General features: G+C 39.9%; 1 protein-coding gene across 1 annotated transcript in view; it reads left to right on the top strand.

Annotated features, from left to right (window-relative positions):
- The first annotated feature begins 2,759 nt into the window (after positions 1-2,759).
- Positions 2,760-20,805, top strand: part of KCNK10 (potassium two pore domain channel subfamily K member 10) — a 56,469-nt gene continuing 38,423 nt past the window's right edge. Inside the window, exons 1-2 of the mRNA XM_079309787.1 lie at positions 2,760-3,225; positions 4,078-4,135. Of these exons, the coding sequence (XP_079165913.1) occupies positions 4,084-4,135 (52 nt within the window). The 5' untranslated portion in view covers positions 2,760-3,225; positions 4,078-4,083. The remainder of the gene's footprint in view (positions 3,226-4,077; positions 4,136-20,805) is intronic.

Here is a 20,805-nt window from a genome sequence, read left to right as displayed (position 1 = left end):
GTTGCTCTCTTGGTTTCAGTGTAAATAACAGCATTCCTGTGGCAATAAACTGAATGAAGAAGAATAATCTTCACAATTAGACATACCAGATTTCAAACAACTATATCATTAACCATAAATGGAATAGTCATATACACAAATGAGTATATTGTTAAGTGATGACACAAAGACTGTCTAGACTTCCATCTAGCCCTTTCTCATTTCTTCAGAGCATCTAAGAAAGAGAACATACGAGTTACAGATGATTTCTAACTGCTATCAAGGATCAAGTAGTTTTTCCATTCCTTTCACTAGATTTAAGCAGGTGTAAGAGGTATTTATTAATCTGTTTTTCTATTACTTTCTTTGAACTACATCAAATTCACTTCTAAATCACTCATGTTATATTACTAATGAACAGTCAAAGGGCACTTAGCATTTTGTCATTTTTTCAATGAGATGGCTTGTAATAGAAAGCCTTTTTTTCTATTGTGTTGTGATTGTCACAGGCCCTGTCCTGTAAAGCACTGATTCTCAACTAACTTCAGCTCTGAGGACATTAAGTCTGAACAATAAACCCTGAATAAAATGTAAGAATTTAGGAAGACCAGTCAAATCCTGAATATTCTTATCCAGGTACTAAAATAGGTTTATTTTTCTTGGTGATCTTTCATTTAAACATTAAACATTACTGAATCCACTTAGCTTATGAAAGTTGACAGAGTAACAGCTTGATACACTATAGCTTCAAGGAACAGTTCTCCCTGTCATAAGAATATGACATCACTGAGGGGTGAAAGGTCTTTTATTTGCATAAGATAATAGTTACGTTTCTATGCAGCAGCTGTGTTGTCAGTGAAAGATGCCAAATCTATCTCTGGAGTAACTCCATTGATTTTAAATGAGTTACTTTTGGAATAAATTGGCCCACTCAATAAAATTGTAGGTTTGAGGCATTGAAATAATTGAGCAAGTTTTCCATGATCATAACATGGTTAAAAAAAATCTCAAAACAATTACATTATGTCATGCATTTATGTACCTGATAGACCACAGCTGATTTGCTACAGCTGATTTTTCTCAGTCATATAGCTAGAGCAAGTATGTAGAGCTTACAGAAGTTTTTGGGAATATGGGAACATTAAGAGAATACAAGAAACATGAATATGGTATTGTGTCATTAGTATCTATTTCGTGTTACAGTAAGTCAAATGAATATGAGACATCTCCATCATGTCATTTTCATGACAATCCCTCTTCTTTAGACAGTAACAATCAGGATGTGGTTTTGGTAATGAACCTGAAGAATTCACCTCCAGAATACAGACTTTTGCGTGTCTTAGCAGGAATTTAATGCTGTTAGCTTATCAGTGGACTCTTTCAGTTTTATTGTCTTAGGTAAGTTCTCAGTGGACAGCAGTCTGTGACAGAATAGACACTTCATCAGTTAACTGCTGATAATTATGGCAGAGGGACAGGGTAGTGCTTGGGTTAGGGTGATACAATTGAGTAATATTTGTCTATACGTTAGGTTTTCCCTGGTAATGTACAAGGAAAATGCCAGTAAGCTGGAAACTTTTGTATGCCAAGGAAAAGTTATTTACACTCAGATATATATTATACATGTGTGTGTATAAATATGTGTTCTTTATTGATACATATTTGATAACTGATCTTGTTGGGGGTTCAGAAAGCTCTTGGAGCCTTTTAGGTTACTGTAGCCATAACTCAAGTGACTACACAGCACAATTAGCAAAGCCTACCTTCATTTTTGTTCCCACTCAGTTTGCAGAAGTAATGTCAACAGAAATCCCAAAGTGTGTTCAGAATGCATCATGGTTTGCTTGCAAAGGAAATGCCTAGTGCTCCTGATGTCATCATTGCAAACATCTCAAATTCAAGTCTGACTGAGCAGGCTCATTATCATTCTCACCATGTCCTCCCTTAGAGCAGCCTCTCCCTCCTCCTCCTGTACAGCACAAAACAAGAGCCACGGGGTGCTCCGATTAGGGGAAGGAGAGACTCCTAGCACCTCCCCTGAGAAAACTTGCTGCATTACTTCCACCTAGTTTCTTCAAACTACATAGTGCTTTACAGGACCTTGCACACTACCACGAAAAGAAAGTGTGGATTCCCCAGTACTGATTTCCTCTTCCTGTTTAGGGTTGAACAAAGACTGGGAAAAAGCACGGAGTTAGCTTCACAATGTGAATGTAAAAAGAGTGTGCCAACCTTCACAGTAAGAGTTTCCTGAGGGAGTCACACATTTTGGACTGTTTTGGGTTTGGGTTTTTTTTTATTTTACTTCGCCAGGGCAGATTTCTACTTTTTGGTCTTACGAGGCTACCTAACATTCAAGCAACAGATAGAAAAGAAAAACATAAAAAGGGTAGTTGGGAAAAAAAGTACAGGGAAAAATGCGGGGCACAAATTATCACAGGTAACAGGTTTAGATCCCAACCACATTTCCTAAAAATTCAGGGGGTCTATGGACCTCTGGACTTATACTGGTATGGGTCTCTGACCATGACATATGAGAATTTGCGGATCTCTCCACTAATCCATCCCCCGTGGATGGACCCCTTCACACAAAGAGTTGATTTCCACTGTGGAAGAGAATAGGCAGGACAGGGTTAACCTCACACAGTTTTCTTTCAAGCCCCCAGAGGGGCTGGGGTTTTGTTTTCCTGGCTAAGGGAGGGGAGCTGGGGCATATATTGTAACTGGAACTGGAGACCTCTCTGGTGTTACTAGCCTGTTTTGGGTTTGAGGGAAAGCCTGGAGAACGAGGAAGAGGAGGAAGAATGAAGATCTGGAAAGAAGCAGGTGCCTGGTAATTGCACAAGTGTCCTCCGTTTCCCCGAAGGCCCCTGAGAGCTTAGGGCGGCTTCGAGGGGTCTCCAGCCTCCTGCCCCCTCCCTGCAGCTTGGCCGCATCTTACAGCCCCGCTGTACCGGGCGCTGCTTTGTCACCAAGTCCTGTCCCTGTCCACAGTGCGGATCGCGGTCAGAAAGGGGAGCAGGGGTGCCCTGGCTTTCGGGGTACCCGGTCCTGGTCCCCAGAGCCTGCGGGGGCTCGGACGATCCCCTGCCTGTCCCCTCCCCCTGCGCTGCAGAGCCTGTGGATGCTGCCGTACTCCTGCCATGTGCTGCCGCCGCCGCCGCTGCTGCTCGTAGCTCAGTCGAGCGTGTCTCCGGCTCCAAACTCCGCCAAACAAGCCCGCATTCCCCTCTCGAAGGATACCTCGTGAGTACCAGCCGGAGCCTGCCCCCTCCCTAGGCACCCCGCCACTGCCTCTCACAAAGGGACTCGTAGGCTCCCCCACCCCTTTTTATGCCAGTGCAGAGAGGGGCTCCGTGAATTCCCTCCAAAGCTATAGGGTGACTCCCTCCTCCTCCTTCTCTTCCTCCTGCTCCGGCTCTCCTGGGCGAGCCAGGCTGCTGCTGCATTGAGCCGGGGTGGTCCCCAGCCTCGCCCCAGCCTCGCCCCTGCCATGCTGCTGCGGCTCACGCCCCATGGCTGACTTTTGCTGCCCCTCTAGTGCCCGGGGCTGAACTGAGGTGTGCTCATTTTTGGGGATGGCTGAGGCTAGGCAGCTTGTGCACGTGTGGGAGGTGTCTCTGGGGGCGTGGGGGGTTGGACGACTCCCCGATCCTTGCAAGCCTGCGTTGTCTCCAGCCCGGGTCCCCCTCGGGTGGGCGCAGCAGAGGGGCCGCGCTGCAGCGGGGACCCCGCCACGCTGACATCTGCAGGTGGATGAAACAGCTGCGGGAGCCTCCCCAGGAGCCAGCAGCACCCTGGACCCGCTCCCTGCCTCAGTCGGCTCCGTTCCTGCTCCTCCAGATTCTCTCCGGTTCTTAGTTCATCCCTTATACCCCTCTCTGGGTTGGGGTGCCTGCAAACCCCTCCGATCCACTCCCCTGCCCGCCCCTCCCCACCCTTTCGATTTATTTGTGTATTTCTTTCCTTGGCAACCACCAGTTTCCCTCTGTCAAACAGCGCAGGCTCCCTATAATTTGAAATTAATTTGTTTGACTGCAGCATCGAGACAGGAAGGTTGGAAATTTATTTAATTCTTTTTACTCCCTTTGCAAAAAGGAAGCGATGAAATTTCCAATTGAGACTCCAAGAAAACAGGTGAACTGGGATCCTCAAGGTTGGTGATTCTCTATTACTATCATTACTACTGTAATAAGAATTATTATTATTCCTTGTGTCTGTTGACTCGTAGGAGACTATGTGACTCCAAATGGGAGGAGGCGTTGGATGTTTGTCTGATTCCCATGAGCACTGCTCAGTCTTTCTTGCTCAATCCTATAGCAGTGCATTAGAAAATGCTACTCAGTTACAGGGTTGGGTGGCTGCATGGCTAAAGCCTCTTCTAGGTCTAAGTTTTACAGTTTTATATTTGATATCTCTCTTGCCTCATCCTCTCCCTTTTTCTTGAGTATTTTCTAGGCAAACTTGGCTGGCATGGCAGTGATCTCTGGCTGACAGCATTGTTTGTTTTATCAGTGGCTCCTTTGTTGTTTTTAGTGATCATTGTCTCTGCTAAATGGGTGGTACAGGAGTGGGCACAGATGCGAGTGGTTGTTCAGGGCTCCTCGATGGCACGTGTTTGTTGGCAGAAGCAGAATGCTGCAGCAATATAACCTTTAGTGTGGACAGACTTTTAGTCTGGGTGGTATAAAATGACACATTAAATAAGGGAGCCCAAAGGGACCTTTCTACTTTTTACTGTGTCCTACGAACCACTGATCAGCCAAGTGGATAGTTTGATTAACTACATAGATATGTTTGGACTCAATCTTAGGGAATGTGTTTGCGTGATGGTGGAATGAGATTTATGCCAGTGCAGTGGTTTTAAATAATATGCTCCAAGTAGTATTCAAAAATAAACCATAGTCAAATACTCTCCATGGGGAGGAGGTTCATCTGCATCCTACAGAAGTGACTGAAAAGGCGCTATTGGTAATTTGTACACTGATGTGTCATATTTCTGTGCATTGGTACAGGAGCAGAACAACTTGAAGCCATTGCTCAGGTTGCAGCAGAACTGCGGGCAGCCAGTTGCTGTACAGCAGTGCTTGCAGGAATTATGAAGTGATAACATGGGCTTTGATTATTCCTCTATTCCACAGGTTTGGTTTTAGTGGTCAATTTGCCTGTCATCCTCCATGCCCTCACATTTACAGAATGAAACATTAGAATAGTTTCTCATGTTATAGAAAGAATACAGTAGAACAATCTGCTGTACACACAATTCACGTTTAGTTTAAGCCTTAGTACATCTTTAATTAGGTGAAGACTGAAATTGACACATCAGCCTCCTCCACCCTCATCTTCCCAATGAGCACATGGATAGTAATGCTAACAGAGATTTGGTTATTTAAATAACAGTATATTCCTTATCCTAGGGTCTAAATTCTTTGTGCTGAAAACTTGGTCTACCCAGGTGCTTTTCTAAATTTGTGTTTGCTGCATCTCATTTTAAATCCATTCTATGAATTGCAAAATTTCTTTTAATGCAAAAATCTCTTCCCTTCTTTTCTCTGACAAGGCACACAGGAGGATGTGTGGATGACATTCTCTGTGCAGATCCTTTACTTGGCAATCAGCTTTAAAGCATATGGGTCCAACAGGTGGTTGGCCACAATTTACTGATGTGACAAAACCATACAGTACCGTAGCAGTTAAAAGACCCCAAACCCAGCAGATTTTCTCTCCACCAAGCTGAATGCCTGCTAATAACTTCAGAATACTACTAGTTACTAATTATTTCCCCTGAGTGTATTGACTTTGTTAGGCAGACAGAAAGAAGGATGATGTATTGCTAAGGAGGAAGCAAAAAAAGTTATTTTTCTAATTCTCCAATAGACTCAGAAAATAGAAAAATTTTGGTGTGGAAAAAAGGCAATTTGGCAAGGGAAAGCTGTCTAAGTCCCAGTCCTTAAACCAACAGAGGAACAGTGCAGTGACATTGTACTCATATAGTCAATTACGTATGTAGAAGACAAGGTAGATCAGAGTTCTATTATTTTTGAAACAAATGTATTTATGTAGATACAAATGTTAGCCATGATCTGCGTGATATAACTAAAAGCTCTAAAATGAATTTGATTTACAATCATGTATGTAGTTGGTTCTCTGCACATACAAGAATGATGTATTTATTTTGCATCTTATGTGTGTCTCTGGAGTTAAGAGGTTAATAACTTTTCTCAGATACAAAGATCAACGTATAGAAAGTTGGTGGTGAAGGGATTCAAAGAGTACTAAGTATTAGAGCACAGCTCATATCCTGTTAGTATTTACAGTCTAATACCAGGCCCATTTCAGAGTGCATTTATGATTGTGCACTGTTCTGGTTGTCAGCCAGAGAACATGCTGTTTCCATTGTTTTGTCTAGTAGGAATTGTAATAACTTGTGGTAACAGTACTTGGAATAGATCAGCTGATGCTCCTGGCAAGCAAACTAGCAGCCCAAGGACATAAATGAGAGCTATGGCATCTCAAAGACTGTTTAGAAATGATTATTCCAGGCAATACTTTCTAGAAACAATACACTTTTCTAAAGGCTGGGATCCTTTTTGTGGAGATATGGCTGGCTTGGAATTTATGAGATTGCTGGTTTGAACCCAGGTCAGAATGATAGTAATTGAAATTAATTAATGCTCCACTCCATAATTCTGACTAAACTCTAAATATTTACATGGATAAATATATTAGGGGCTACTGGTAACTTTCATCTGGCATAGAACTGGTACTTTCAGTTCGCATCAGTAAAGATCAATATACTGTATAAAGACTTTGTGCAGAGAAGATGTTTAAAAGAATAGAATTGACATGAAGAATGGTCTGACACAGGTAATGGGAGACTGAATTCTTAGCCATTAAACTGGTACAAGCAGGGCTTGGAGACGAAACTGTGATTTTATCATGTTGTGTATTATCATCTTCAAGGGCCTTGGGCATAAGTATTGGGTATATATCTGTGTTATGTGTAAATGCTGAGTGTGTTTTCTAGATAAACCAAACATTTCATGAATCTGGAAGTTTGTAGGGTCCAGATTCCTATGGTGAAGTCCCCATACTATATCAGGCAATCAAACTATATGAACCCCTTAACAAACAGATCAAACTCAATCACAAAAGTCATTGGGACTTGGCCTTAACAATCCAATGTGAAATATGCCATTGAATTAGATATATATTGATTATAACCCATGCAATTTATATTCAGTGAATGAATAGGGTAAGCAATGACTTAAAAAAACCCAAGCAGGTACTTCAAGAATGTTTTAGGGAGCACTGGACACATTGAGTAGGAGTAAAAGATATCACAATACCTTGCCATACATTTAAAAATACCAAGCTTGCTATTTTGTGTTACTGGTGGAATCAGTATGTATATACTCAATCTGAAAACATTTGATCTGCCAGTCTCTTATTGTTGCTTCTCACATTTGGTGCAATTCAGTAGTAATAACTGAAATTAGTGAAAGACCAAATTTTCAGCTTCATACTTAATACAACTTCTCATGTATACCATCCAGAATACAAGATTGGAATTTTAGTAGCATATGAAGACTTTAATTTTCATAATTGTTGTTCATATCTCTCCTTTCTTGCAGTCCTCTGCTGCTTGTTGCACCCACCTGTTTTTTGTGCTTGAATTAGATCATAATGTCTTTGCACATATATTTGTATATAGTACCTAAAACAGTGTGTCCCTCATCCTGTCTGAGACATCTGGATGTGACAGAAATATATTCAGCTCAATGGTTACCTCAACACCAAAATTTTGTAGCTCTGAAGTTTTAATTCAAGTTCCTGCATCCTTTCACAAATGCACTGTTTGCATTTGAAACTCTAAAAATCACATATTTATTACCATCCTTATATTTAGCATGGGAGTTAATGGTCTGTGGGAAATTCAACTATGGTTGACAATCTGGAGTTCCTCTTCAAATTTTGCTACTGACATACTGTTTAACCTTCAGGAAGCCACTTACCCTTTCTTGTCTTCCCTTTTTCCTAGACTGGAAAACAGGAATATTAATACTTCCCTAATGCACAAGGGTGTTGTGAAATATAATTAACTTGTTTAGAGCAATCTAAAATCTGCTATTGAAAGAAGAGCTTATGCATTGCAATTAAATGCTAAAACAATTAGGAGGGAGCAAAACACCCTGTCATCATACACAGATCACATCAATTAAGAAATAAGGTTGTCTCTGCACTTTACAACTAGAGGAAGCTTATGCTTCTTTGCAGACACTGAACAGTCAATTGAGTTTCCCATTAGAAGTATATAAACACCTTTGATATTCCCCAGCTTCTGCTTCAGAGAGACTCAAATCTTCCATAGGCCTTGGGATTTTTCACTTCACCCGAGACACCTCAAGCAGCACTGGACACCTATGTGTGGGATAATGACCTGACTTTCAAGTGCTTTTGTGTCGGTATCAGGATTGGGCCATCCCTTGATGACTGCTTGAAAAATCTTCAACATTGTACTCAGTACAAATTAAATTGACTGCCAGTGAAGTGTTACAAATTACTGCAGTACCTCTTCTTTCTGTTCTTTTGTTTGAAGAGACCAATGCAGAAGGTAAACTTGATTAGAAAGGCATAGATGAGTAGAATAAATGTGTTTGTTTCTGTCCTCTGTTTTCAGGAAGATATGTAAAATGGAGTAGAATGCAACTGTGAGTTTGATAATCTTTCTGCACTAGCATGTTGGTTGTTACTAACTCACTAGATGGAGACTTTTCTGGGAAGCTGTAACGTGAAAAAAAGTAGATCTGATCCCTGCCAATGACCCATGGTCAGAGGCTACTGACCCTGTGCTAATTGCCACAAAGTCATATTGGCTACTTACCCACTCATCTGATAGATTGGAACTCTGCTGTGCCTAGTAAGTATGGATTGTAGAACACTGCAGGGAGTTTATTTAAATGAGATATCTGAAGGAGGATGTAAATTGGACAAACAAGAGGACACTCCTGGAAGTGCATGGTGTAGTTACAGTAGTGCCAAATACAGTAAGGTGGAAAATTTGAAGAGTTTGGAAAAACAAATAGAAGAGAATGAAAAAAATCAGAACTTTACTAAAGGCTATGTGCAGCCTGCAGAGAAGACGGGTGAGTACTGTGGACGCCAGTGTGGTAAGAGATAGAAAGATACAATTGAATTAGGAGGAGAGGAGGAAAGACAGCAGACAGCTATTAGTTTTGTTACTGTTGTCTTTAGGGTACCCTGGTAATGGTAAAATAAAAGATCCAAAAAAGTAAAATTAGTAGTAAGAAAATGGCTGAGCAAAAGACTTGACAGTAGTGAAGGAAGACTGAACTGTAGTCAAGGTAAGAAAGATGGAGGGTAGGGTATCATTAAGGTGTCATATGTAGTGTGAGGAAAAGGGAATTAAAAAAATCAAAGGCAATAGGAAGCTGTAAGTCTAAGATAGGAAGAGCAATAAGGTTGTCATCAGTGGGAGAGGTTAGGACAGGATTATGATTTCAGTGAAGAATACGATGCTCTTTTTTACCGTGTATGTACAAGGGTAATCCGTTAACGGCGTTGGGACAGAGAAGTCCCTTGGGCAACTCTTGAAAAAACGAATGCTACCTGAAGTGATGGAGTTTGCTCTTGGGATGAAGATATATGGTACCAGTTGTAATTGGGCAGGTTTTGGTTCAGCTTTTGGCGTTTATATGGATTTATGTAGCTAGTGTGTGGATTATATTAGCTTCAGTCAGAAGAGTGCATACACATGGCAATGCAGTTTAATTCTTACCCTCTGTTTAATCCAGCGCTAGGACTTTTACTACTCACTTCAGTGTGAGCAAAATGCAATTCTTAATTTTAAAAGAACTGTGTTGTTGCCACAGGCTTTACTGAGTTAAGAGTAAGGGAGTGCCTGGAATTACGGGGAAGACAGAGGCTCTAGATTTCATGCTCTAATAGGGTAAGCACCTGGAACAACATAGGAAGGGAAAAATGAGGAGGTCAATATCAGAAAGGGATAAGCAACACACTAGTATTCAAGGTAGAGTATTAAAGAATTCAGTGTGATGCAAGTGCCTAACCTTCATTTTGAAATAATCTCAGGCTGAAGTAGAGAGTATGAATGCTGAACAGTTGTCTGTTTTTTATATAGAAGTTTTATGTAAAAGAAGTGACATTCAGCAAAAGGCTAAGTAATACCTTTTAAAATAATTTTTTCATAGGAATATCTCTGGTCTTTGTTTTCTCTAGGAGTTAAAGCATCCTGGGACCTGGCCTTTGTCAAACCGAGGCTGCTTATATATAACCTGAGATATTGGTTATATTTCAGTTGTTTGTCTATAATGTAATGACAAACATCCTCTAGGATGAACATGCTGACTTTCATAAATGATGTGCCATGCAGTTCTCACTGGTTACCCCAATGAGATAAAACAACAGGTGAGAACAATATATATCTTACACCCTTATACTTCACAGTGGTAGTACCAATCCTTTTTAGTCCATGGACCACTATTATTCTCCAAACATACTTTCTGGGCTGCTTTTCTCACAATCAAATATCAGCTCATAGTTTTTAAACAAAAGTATACTTCAAAATTAAACTATGAATCTCTTACCATGTTAATGAGTCACAGAATTTAGGGACTGTTTCTTTAGTTTGGGAATGCTGAAACCAAGAATTCAGATTTCATATCTTCCTTTAATTGCTAATACAATTCTTATACTATTACAAATCTTACTGTTGGCAAAGTGTCTCAAGTAGATGTGTTACTATGTGTTATCCAGTTTTCTAAAATATGAGCATAGGAGAATATTGGTGCAATTTTGAGTTTTGGGTAGAAATTTGAATATGAGAATATCATGGTGTTGGAAGTTGAAATGAAACCTAGTAGGGTGATAGAATCTGTTATCAAAACCTGTATGAGGGGAAAAAAGGTGGAAGAGAATGCACAAACTTGGCTTAATTTTACGTTTATGCTTTTAAAATGGAAAGGAACATCTTGCTGGAAGCTGGGATTGTGACAAGAGGTGTGAGATATAGCATATATGAAAGGACTTGAAACGTTGCACTTAGGATCTGGAGTCCTGAATAGGACTAATAATCACCTGCAAAATCTGGGTGTGGTTCAGTTTCTTTTTTGAAATCCCGACATACTTAGGTCTAGTATTTTGTTAGAGTTTGCTATTTGCAATTTTAGAAGAAATTTGAAAAGAAATAAAGACCTGACAAAGAGGGACAAAATAAATTGCACCAGGAAATATGGATTACAACAGTGTGGGTCCGAAGTGTGACAGGGTCAGATCTGCTGACAGAAGTGCAGAAAATGCAGAATGAATAGAGTGTACCTGTGGTAAGGCTGAAAATACTGTGACAAGAAAATAAATGTGTGGACATAAAGATGAGTTTGGCTGCCTTCAACTAGAATCCACTGTTTTCAAGCACATTATGTTATTTCTCACTTTTAGAAAGAAGTATGTATCATAGTTTATATTTTAAAAATCCCTGAAATATCTTTGTGTTCTCTATTGGTGCCTCAGGCATGTATCAAGGTCTTCGTTTGTGAGCAAAACTAAATCACATTATAAATAATCTCATGGACATATTACAAAATATTTTTATCTCATGAATTAAGTATCTGTCATAGATGATGATCTGTTTATTTGACTAGTCTTTCATTGGAAAAATGTGCTTAATGTTTCTTCCATTTGTTCCTCTATTTTGTACCCAAGTGGATGCATTTAATAGGTCTTTAAATTGCTTCAGTTCTTTTTCTGGTAATCTGTGTATTATGTGTGACTTTGTGATACTTTTTTTGCTGAAGACAATAGGCTGTTTTGCTAGCAGGAGATGACAAAAGACAAGACCCTAAAAAAATCTTCCTGGAAAGCAATACGAGTTATTATGGTATCACAGGTCCTACAGGATCATCACAGTGCTTTAAGCACCAGGCTTTGAGTACCTAGGTTTGTTAGAGCCATATGTTCATATCTCAGCAGGACTGACTCATCTTTTCTTCCCTAGGAAGAAAAAACAACATGCCACTGTCTTAACTGGATGAGGATTTTGGATTTTGGCACCTTAAACTTGTTTCACTGAGTTTTTGAAGAGTCAGTGATACTGTAATATAATAACATTAGCATGATTTGAAAACAGAAAATACATAATGACAGCTTGTCCAGGGCTTTTAACCTCTCAAATTTCAGCTTTTCATCTTAGAGAAACAAAAGACGGTCACTAGCTATGTGTGTGAAAAATCTCATTGATGAAAGAATTATGAAAGAAATGGTACTGCAGAAGCTCTCAGCTGAAATGCAGGAAGCAGCAGGACCATCTCAAAGATGTTCTTTTAGGTTAACCCAGATCTATCACTGATTACTTAAATGTTAACATTGCTAAGTTTGGATTGTACAAGGAAGCATTGGGTAGAGAGGCCTTGAGTATCAGCAATCATGACAACTGCAGAAACAACCCCAGAGTCACCTCTTCATGATCCTACAGACTAATTTGTATTCATAGGAAATACGGTCTGTTATTGGGTTACAATGACATATAACTTAGTGACCTGAATTTCTCATTGCTACCAGACATTTTTTGTTGATTCAGTTTTCTAAAAATAGGCATCTGCTGACATTTAGGGGGCTTTAAGGTAGCTGAGATATTTGTATAGGCCTGGTGCTAATAGACCTAAGGGAGACTTCTGCCCTTTTGGAGCACAGCTTAAGGCCACTTAGGTTATCCCATAACCTCTCACTTGGTAGTGGGATGGGAAACCGAATTACACTATTTGAGTGTCACTTTGTTGGAGTATAAAACAGCTGTAATTAATATAATAATTAATTAATCTAAAATAGCCTAATATAAGTAGGTATCTGAAATTCTAGGGTATTCTAAGAACCTGCTGTGGTTAAGGGAGCTACAGTCAAATGTAGTTATTGGAGCTAGGAGATTTTTCAGTAAACGTCTGGTTTAGGGTCAGCAGAATCTCTCTAGGCTGCACTGATCAATTTGACCACATTTCTTTTGACAGATTAGTGGGATGTATTCCAAGTTACAGCCAAGCAAAGAAATGAGACAAGGGTTGTTTCTGCTGACTTACACACTGAAAGTGTAAGAGAACAATGTGTACATTATAAAGAATTTGGAATAAAAGTATCAAAATGCCTATGCTGAAAAAATGTATTTCAAATAGCAACTTCCTCTTCCTTGTGAAAAATCTTTTCTGTTCAGATTAATTTTGTCCTACCTGTCTTATATGTATTCTTTATCCTGTTCCAGAATAGGTTTTTAAAGTATTGGAAAGCTTTCAATCACTTTAACTAAGAGTACTAATGTGCATAGGAACTAAAGACAATGAAATAGATTGGATCCTCTGGTTATTCAAATAGTATATCTTCAGTGAACTGAAAAACAGCCCAAGCAGTGTGCTTCTTACAAGATTTCTGGCCATTGCCACATGGAAAGTTCCACTTTTACTGCTGTTGCACAGAAAATTTGAGAAATCATCACTGAATTGAAATGGTAAATCACTAATGAGATTTGCTTGAATTCGGAGTATTTTTACTTAGATCCTAATCAGTAGTCATATTGGGGGAGGCACGCCTAGCCTGATGTCCAGTCAGTGGAACTGCTGAAGTCCCCTTATTGACTCAGTCTTGAGACTGAGATGGTCAAGAAATTCCTTCACTCCACTGTAAAGCTGTTTCTCTGGCAGACAGCCAGCATCAATCTTATTTCAAGTGTAGAATAGATAGCTTCCTTCTAGGAAGCCCAGCATGAATCTTTGTTTTGTTGTCTCTTCCACTTGGTTGTTTTACCAGTAGGTTCCTTTCAATAAGAATGTCCTTCCCTTTGTACATAGGCCTTCTTATGCTAAAATCCAGGACTTGACTTGACAAGGTTTGCTTGACTATTTAGTCTGGCCATGAGACCATTGGCTGAATTTCTTTTCTGAATCTGTGAGATAGGATTTTTGGAAGATCCCAGGAAAATCCCTGACCCTACATCATCCTGTGAGTACTTTGAAGTGGAACACAATGAAAATCTGTTATGGGAGATTAAGACTCTTCCTAAATGTTGCTGGAATCCTGGGACACTTCTATTGAGGAAAATTAAACAACTTGTTTCATACAAAGCACATAATGATGTAATTAAAAATTTTGGTTTAGTCTAAAAAAGAAGATTATGGATAAATAGCAGCATCACTGTTCAACCTGTCTGTTGTTCATTGAAGAGTGAAATCTGTAGAAAGCCAGAGAACAGCTTATTTTAGTTTATTCCTTGGTGTTTGTACCATACTGGCAAAAATTCAGTTTTTCGGTATGTTACCTAATGAGAAGAACAATGGTATGGTCATTTCTTCTGACAGGAACTCTTTTTCATAGTCATCTCTACACCTCAAGATATTGAGGCAAAAGCACTTGCTTTCTATTTGGCAGAGCAGAGACCTGCATGAACTAGAACTCTCAATTTTAGCAGGACAAGAATTACCAATCTATTGCTAGAGAAACAGGTTTTAGCATGATCTATTGGTTTTTGTCTTATTTCAAGGTGAGAATTTTTCATGGGTTTCTCCGTATTCGGTTTCTCTATAAATAGACTCATGAAGCTGATGATAGCTCTGCTGCCAATGAGTGTGTTGGAACAAACACAGTCACCAATCTTGAAGCGGGAGGGCTCCATATTTGGGACCTTCCCCTGTCAATCACTTCTAATCTCCCCTCAGTGCTTCCTGCTCCTCACTGCAATGCTCTTCTGCTCAATTTTTCATTCTCCTGAAGTTCATTGATGAACCTTGTCCATTTGAACGTTGGCTTAGGTGTCAGGGGCTATGGGAAGGGTAGTGCTGAGAAGAGGAGCTGAACAGTGAGTTAGGGAGTTAGGGGTGAACTACCTCCCACTCTGCCAGCACGGTTGGAGGGTGAGGGACAAGAGCAGATGGATGGATTTGGAGGAGGGCAGGGTGGAGGAGAGGTCAGGAGAGAGAGAAGGTGAAAGCAAGTGAAACAAAATCCAAACTGCCCTCCAGCATTTTACAATTTCACTCCAGCACAAGACCAACCTCTATCAAGTATTCGTCTGGACTTGGCAGCTCTGTAAGTAGTGCTACAAATGGTGTCAGCAGCAGTGCATCTTCATGTGAATGCCAGTGTTAGCTAGGAACCCCCCTGAGGACTGCTGTCCTGAAGCCAAACTAGAAAAAACCCTGATGCTTTCAGCTATTCCTGGAGTTCATATCCTGCCTTAGCACATCCATTCTGACCAGTGAGCTGTCACGTATGCGTTAGAATAGCGCAGTGCCTGGGAGAGGGAGGAGGGAGGGGAAAGTATCCCAGCATCCCATGACTTTTGCAGAGATTATTTTTTTAATGTCAGTGGATAAATCCTGGCAGATACCTGCTCAATCCAGCCTTGAGCTTCCTGTTGTTTCCCTGACATTTGCATAGCCTCAGTAGCAGGAGCTCTAAGGCTGTGTTCACAGGAGAGTAACTGTTGGGCAGTCCATTTCAAGTTCATGAGCACACTCAGACTGCAGTTCTGACAGAGGAGAGGCTGGGTCAGAATCTGGAACTTCTTGGAAATAATTGTCTGGAGCAGCTTACACGTGGTTATCACATTTTGCCTTTATAACCAACAAAAGAAAGGAATCTGATTTATGGCTGTCTATTAATTTTGCAATAGAATGGCATTCTATAATGTATAGTGGAAAAGAGCCTGTCTCCTAAAATAACTTGAAAATTTGCTAATACACTGATGAAAAATAGTTGTACCTTCTTGATGCTCATATGACAAAGAGCTTGGTTAATCAGCTTTTGAAATTACTCTTGAATTTAATTTGGTAAGTTCTCTATGGCAGTGTTTACATGAGGCAAACTGTGAACACATATAGTGTTTCTTCTCAGTGTCACAGGTGTTTATCTATTATTTGTGAAATGCTATGAGATTTGGCACAACTGATGCAAAAAGGAATGTTGAGGTGTGATTGACTATCTTACATTGAAGGGTAGGAAAAGGATTTCAAGAGCATTTTCCTGCTAGGAGTTGATTTTTTTTTTTAATATACCTTTAACATTTCATTACTTTCTATTTTTACATATTCTGGATGTTGAATACAACAGTATTAGGCTGTTTTTCTCTGTTAGCCTTCACTGGTAGCTTTTCTCCTTGGATTCACAGGGATATGCAGGACATGAGCAACAGTGACAATTTCTGGCAGGTGATTTTATGTCCTCTTCTTAGATACTTCCAACAAAGGGCATTTCAATATATTGATGGCTGTTCCCATGCTTAGCTCTCCTTGTAGCTAGACTTTTCTTAATATATATTTCTCTACTTCCTTGGTACAGATTAATCAGTTATTTCCTGCACTGTTCTTAAGAGATCTAGGAAAGGATTCATCACTCTCTTAAGTTACTTAGTGTCTTATTTTCAGTTGTGAGTTTGCACTTCACCTTTTTACATATGATCTAAGCAGCATTTTCATTTATATTAAGCAAATACTTTGGAAGCTGCAATGGAAATTGATGTGGGATGTTGAAAAGATGACTGTGTTGACTATTAATAAAGACATATACAAAAACTAATTTAGGAACAAACTAATTGGCATAGTGAGATTTCTTTGGGGTTTATATGGTTAAGGGCACTTGGATTTTAGCCTTTCAGGCTTCTTATTTTCCCAGGCCACCACTGTGAGTTTTCTCTTTCCCTGCTTTGAAAGCTCTAGTGAGATGCTTGAACTGCCATCCTTCTGTGCTTTAGAACATTCACAGTTAGAATTGGCCCTGTCTTTCAGAAGTAGAATAAGCATGAAAATGGTATTCAGACCCTCCTCCCTCACTACACTTTCTTGACTAAAATTAAATTTGCTGATACATACGTTTTTCTATCTCTTCAGGGACAGTAGTTTCAGAATTGCTAAATTATAGAATAGCAGAGAGTTTTACAACAGCCTCACAAAGCAGAGGGACATGGCATAGCTCAGGGGAATGATAATTGCATAGACTTTTTAATTGTTTGCATACTTGTTAAACTGATTACAGCTAGATTAATAAGTAATCCAACCTGTCAGATTTTCCCAGTACCCAATTTCAAGCCATTTAGCATCTACAAGAAGATTGAGGTTTTCTTATACATTTTTAGAATTTCCAGAGCTATCACATTGTATCGCTACTTCACTGGTTACATATGCATTCACTTCCTGCCAGCATGAAATATTTAATCAATTTGACATTTCACTTCATGTGAAAATGTATGCTGCTGGCATCCATTTTTCTTAAATGGGTGTAGAAAGTGAGTAAAATAAAATGCTTATGTTTGAGAAGGGAAAATTAGAATGAAAGGTGATAAAAAGTAAAAAAATCAATCCTCTCAACAATGGAATGCTTTTGTTCCAAATTGACCCAGCTTCAGTAGAGAGTGATAAACATGCATTATTGTTGGAAGGATGTTTGCTGCATTTTTAGCTGACTCCTGTTCATCATTGTAGTTTAAATCCTGATCTATATGTTGATATTCTTATAGCTTGGACTGATGACTTGTTCATCAAGTCCATATGCAAACAACAGGTGAAACTCAGAGGAAAAGTGTTGCTGAACAATACAGTCTGAGTTGTGTAATCATCTTTAGTGCAACTCTCTGTGGTGGGTTGACCTTGGCTGGCTACCAGGTGCCTACCCAGCCACTCTCACTCCTCCTCCTCAAAAGAGAGAGGGAGAAAAGACTGAAAAAGTTTGTAAGTTGAGGTAAAGCCAGAGAGACCAGTTAGAGATTGCCATCACAGGCAAACGAGACTTGACTTGGGGAAAATTTATTTGATTTATAGCTAAAATAGATTTGGGTGGCAAGAAATAAAGACGATGGTTAAAATACCTTCCCCTGCTTTACTTTTTCCTAGCAACCTTATTACTTCATTCCTGACTCTTCCTGCCCACCCACGTGGTGCAGGGGGGATAGGAAGTGGGGAGTTTTGGTGGGTCTAGCTCCTCTGAACTGCACCTTTCTCCTTTTCCTTCCTCCTGCATGAGTCCATACCATGGACTACAGTCCTTCAGGATAAAGCTCCTCCAGCATGTCTCTCCTCAGGTAGCAGCATTTCAGGAAATACCAACCTACCCTGGACTGGATTCCTTCACATGCTAAAGTGTGAATATCTGCTCTGGTGTGAGCCTCTCCATGAGCTCCAGGGAAATACCAAGTCCATCATGATCTCTTCCAAAACTCATAGGCTGCAGGAGAATATCTCCTACAGTTCCTGAGCGCCACTTTCTCCTTCACTGACCTTGGTGTTTTTAGGATTCTTTCTCACACTTTTACCCTCATTTTTCGAAGCTGCACAATATTTTCCTTTTCTAAAGTAAGCTTTCACAAAAGTGCTACCAACTTTCCTGATGGGCTCAGCAATGCCTTGTTGTGGGTCAGTTGGAATCAGCAGGAACTGGCTGTGTGCAGAAAGGGGCAGCCCCAGGCCTTCCCCAAAGACCACCTGCTCCCATCACCTCACCACCTAAGTATGATCACTGCCATGCAGACCAGCTAGCCAGATACTTGTTTCTGTCATCACTTGCTGCACAGGTATATGGGAGCAGTATATTCTGGTTGTATGGACAGTAGAAACTGGGGAAGATTCCCTCATTATTTGTTCGTGGGAAAAAAATGGTTTCAGATAGGAGTGATATTGTCCTTCAGTGGAGGGTAAAATTCATTCTAATTACTTACTGCATAACTATGTTCTTGTGTGACACTAAAGAAGCTTTTTGGGAAGAGACAAGAGGCTTAGGTTCTCCTTAGTTCTGATGATTTACAGTGCCTCAGCATCACCACTATGTGAAGACTCTTGCCATTGGAAAGCTCTTTCTAAAGAGACACCTTAACTCAGACCATACTGAATTCTACCATGTTCTAATTTAGGCTGTTACATTTTTTTTTTTTATTTTTGCCTAAACTATAGTTTTTTGATAAAAAAGAATGAAAAAATTATAAAACAGTGCCTTTTTGTTGTCTCTTAACAATTGTGTTCCAGATTAATTAAGTAGCTGGGATATTCCAAAAGTAATTAATTACTATGTTTCAATTATAACTGATGCAGCAGAATCACATAGTTTTGTTTTGGAAGCTTACTGAGAATCATAATTTTGAGCACTAGGTGGGAATATATGACGAATGGTACAGAAATGGCAAGATCCTTTTGATATTACGTACTTCCCAAAGCTGCTGTCAGGGATGGCAAAACAATGCTCAGATGTAATTTCCTTTGATACATATTGCTGACATTTCTCTCCCCGCCAACAGAGACAATTCAGTATTATGAACTTTTACTCTATTTCACTAACATTACCCTATAATAGGAAGCAAACAGTGCCTTTATTCCTGATGCTGATTTGCAACTTACATAGTCTTTCCCTTCTCACCCCACTCATGGAAAGGGGCAACTGGCAGGAATCAATGCTACTTTTCTTCTAACAGCATCCAATCTATTTTGTTTAATGTGTATTGCCCTTTCTGCCTTTACCTGTCTCTCATACTCCATGTAATGCCTTGCTGCTGACGACTGCATTTGCAGCAGACAGCTGAGATTTTGCTGAAGTCAGCAGCACTAATGCTGCATTAGAGAATCCTCTTCAGGGAAAACAGTGTTAGATTTAACCCAGGGGATGCTGCTGCAGTGAAAAACTCTATGCTCAGAGGCATTCTGTGTTTTCCTAACAAACAGTGTGTCAAGCTTTGCTTTCATGAACAGTAAATGCAGTAGTAATACTTCTCATTTCAGTGGCAGTTCTCAACAAAATGACATAGGAGCAGTAGGGTGAAATTCCCTTTATGTGGCAAGCTTGCAGTGACTTTCACTGCTCAGTTTGTGTGCCTTGGGGATAGGCAGAAGGACCAGGGCCAAACTGGTTTAAAACATGTCAGCACTGATAACACTTTTCTTGATCCATGACTGTATGAATGCCCCCAGATAGCATGTCTTATAGTATAGTATGTCCCCAGATAGCAATTCTTATTATTCTTATTCCTCAATCCATAACAACTGCCACAGGGATACCAGTGTTCTGCCCCATACATAATCGTAGCCTGCAGGCAGGATTTTTCTTCCTTTTCTTGATCACAGCTGTAATGTCACCTGTTAATTAGTCCACATCATGCAAAGATGCTGCACAAACACAAAGGCTAACATGATCATTATCTACTGGGATTTTTGTTCTAAAAGCCAGATTTTCTAAACCAGCATCGAATGCCCCGTTATAAAAATTCAACATTCATTGTGCTGGATGCTCTCTCTAAAACTTGTTAAAAACCACAACAGAAAAAGATGAATGAGGGGTGAGGGGGAGTGAAATAAAAAGCAAATCAGGTAGTGGAAATAATTTCCAATATCCTCAAAATGCAAAATTTTGATGGTTTAATGATTTTTTGGCAACACATGGACAGAAAATTCAGTGCTTCATTACTTCCACCTACTTGCTGTTAGACCATCCAATTCCCTTCATTTGTTGATCTCCATACATTTTCTGTTTGTGACATATTCTTGAGAAGTTCATATAGGTGATAGCTAAATACACTGATTGCCTCCACTGTTTCTCTAATCTACTCTTATACTTGCCATGACTTCCAGGCACAGTCCTGAAATTCTAACTCCAGCTGCCTTTATCTGACAGAACCTGGGGAGTCTGTGGGAAAGATTTGAGATTGGAAGCAAATGCTAGATACTCACATTCCCCAAGAACTTCTGTTTGGAGATGAGTAAGAGCCTTAGAGTAAAAGATTAATATATTACCTTTCTGCATTGTTCAGGAAGCCTTTAAATGTTAAATTCAGTG

Source organism: Erithacus rubecula (genome assembly GCF_903797595.1).
Source record: "Erithacus rubecula genome assembly, chromosome: 6".
Classification (NCBI taxonomy): Eukaryota; Metazoa; Chordata; class Aves; order Passeriformes; family Muscicapidae; genus Erithacus; species Erithacus rubecula.
This window is presented reverse-complemented; position numbering and strand designations above follow the sequence as displayed.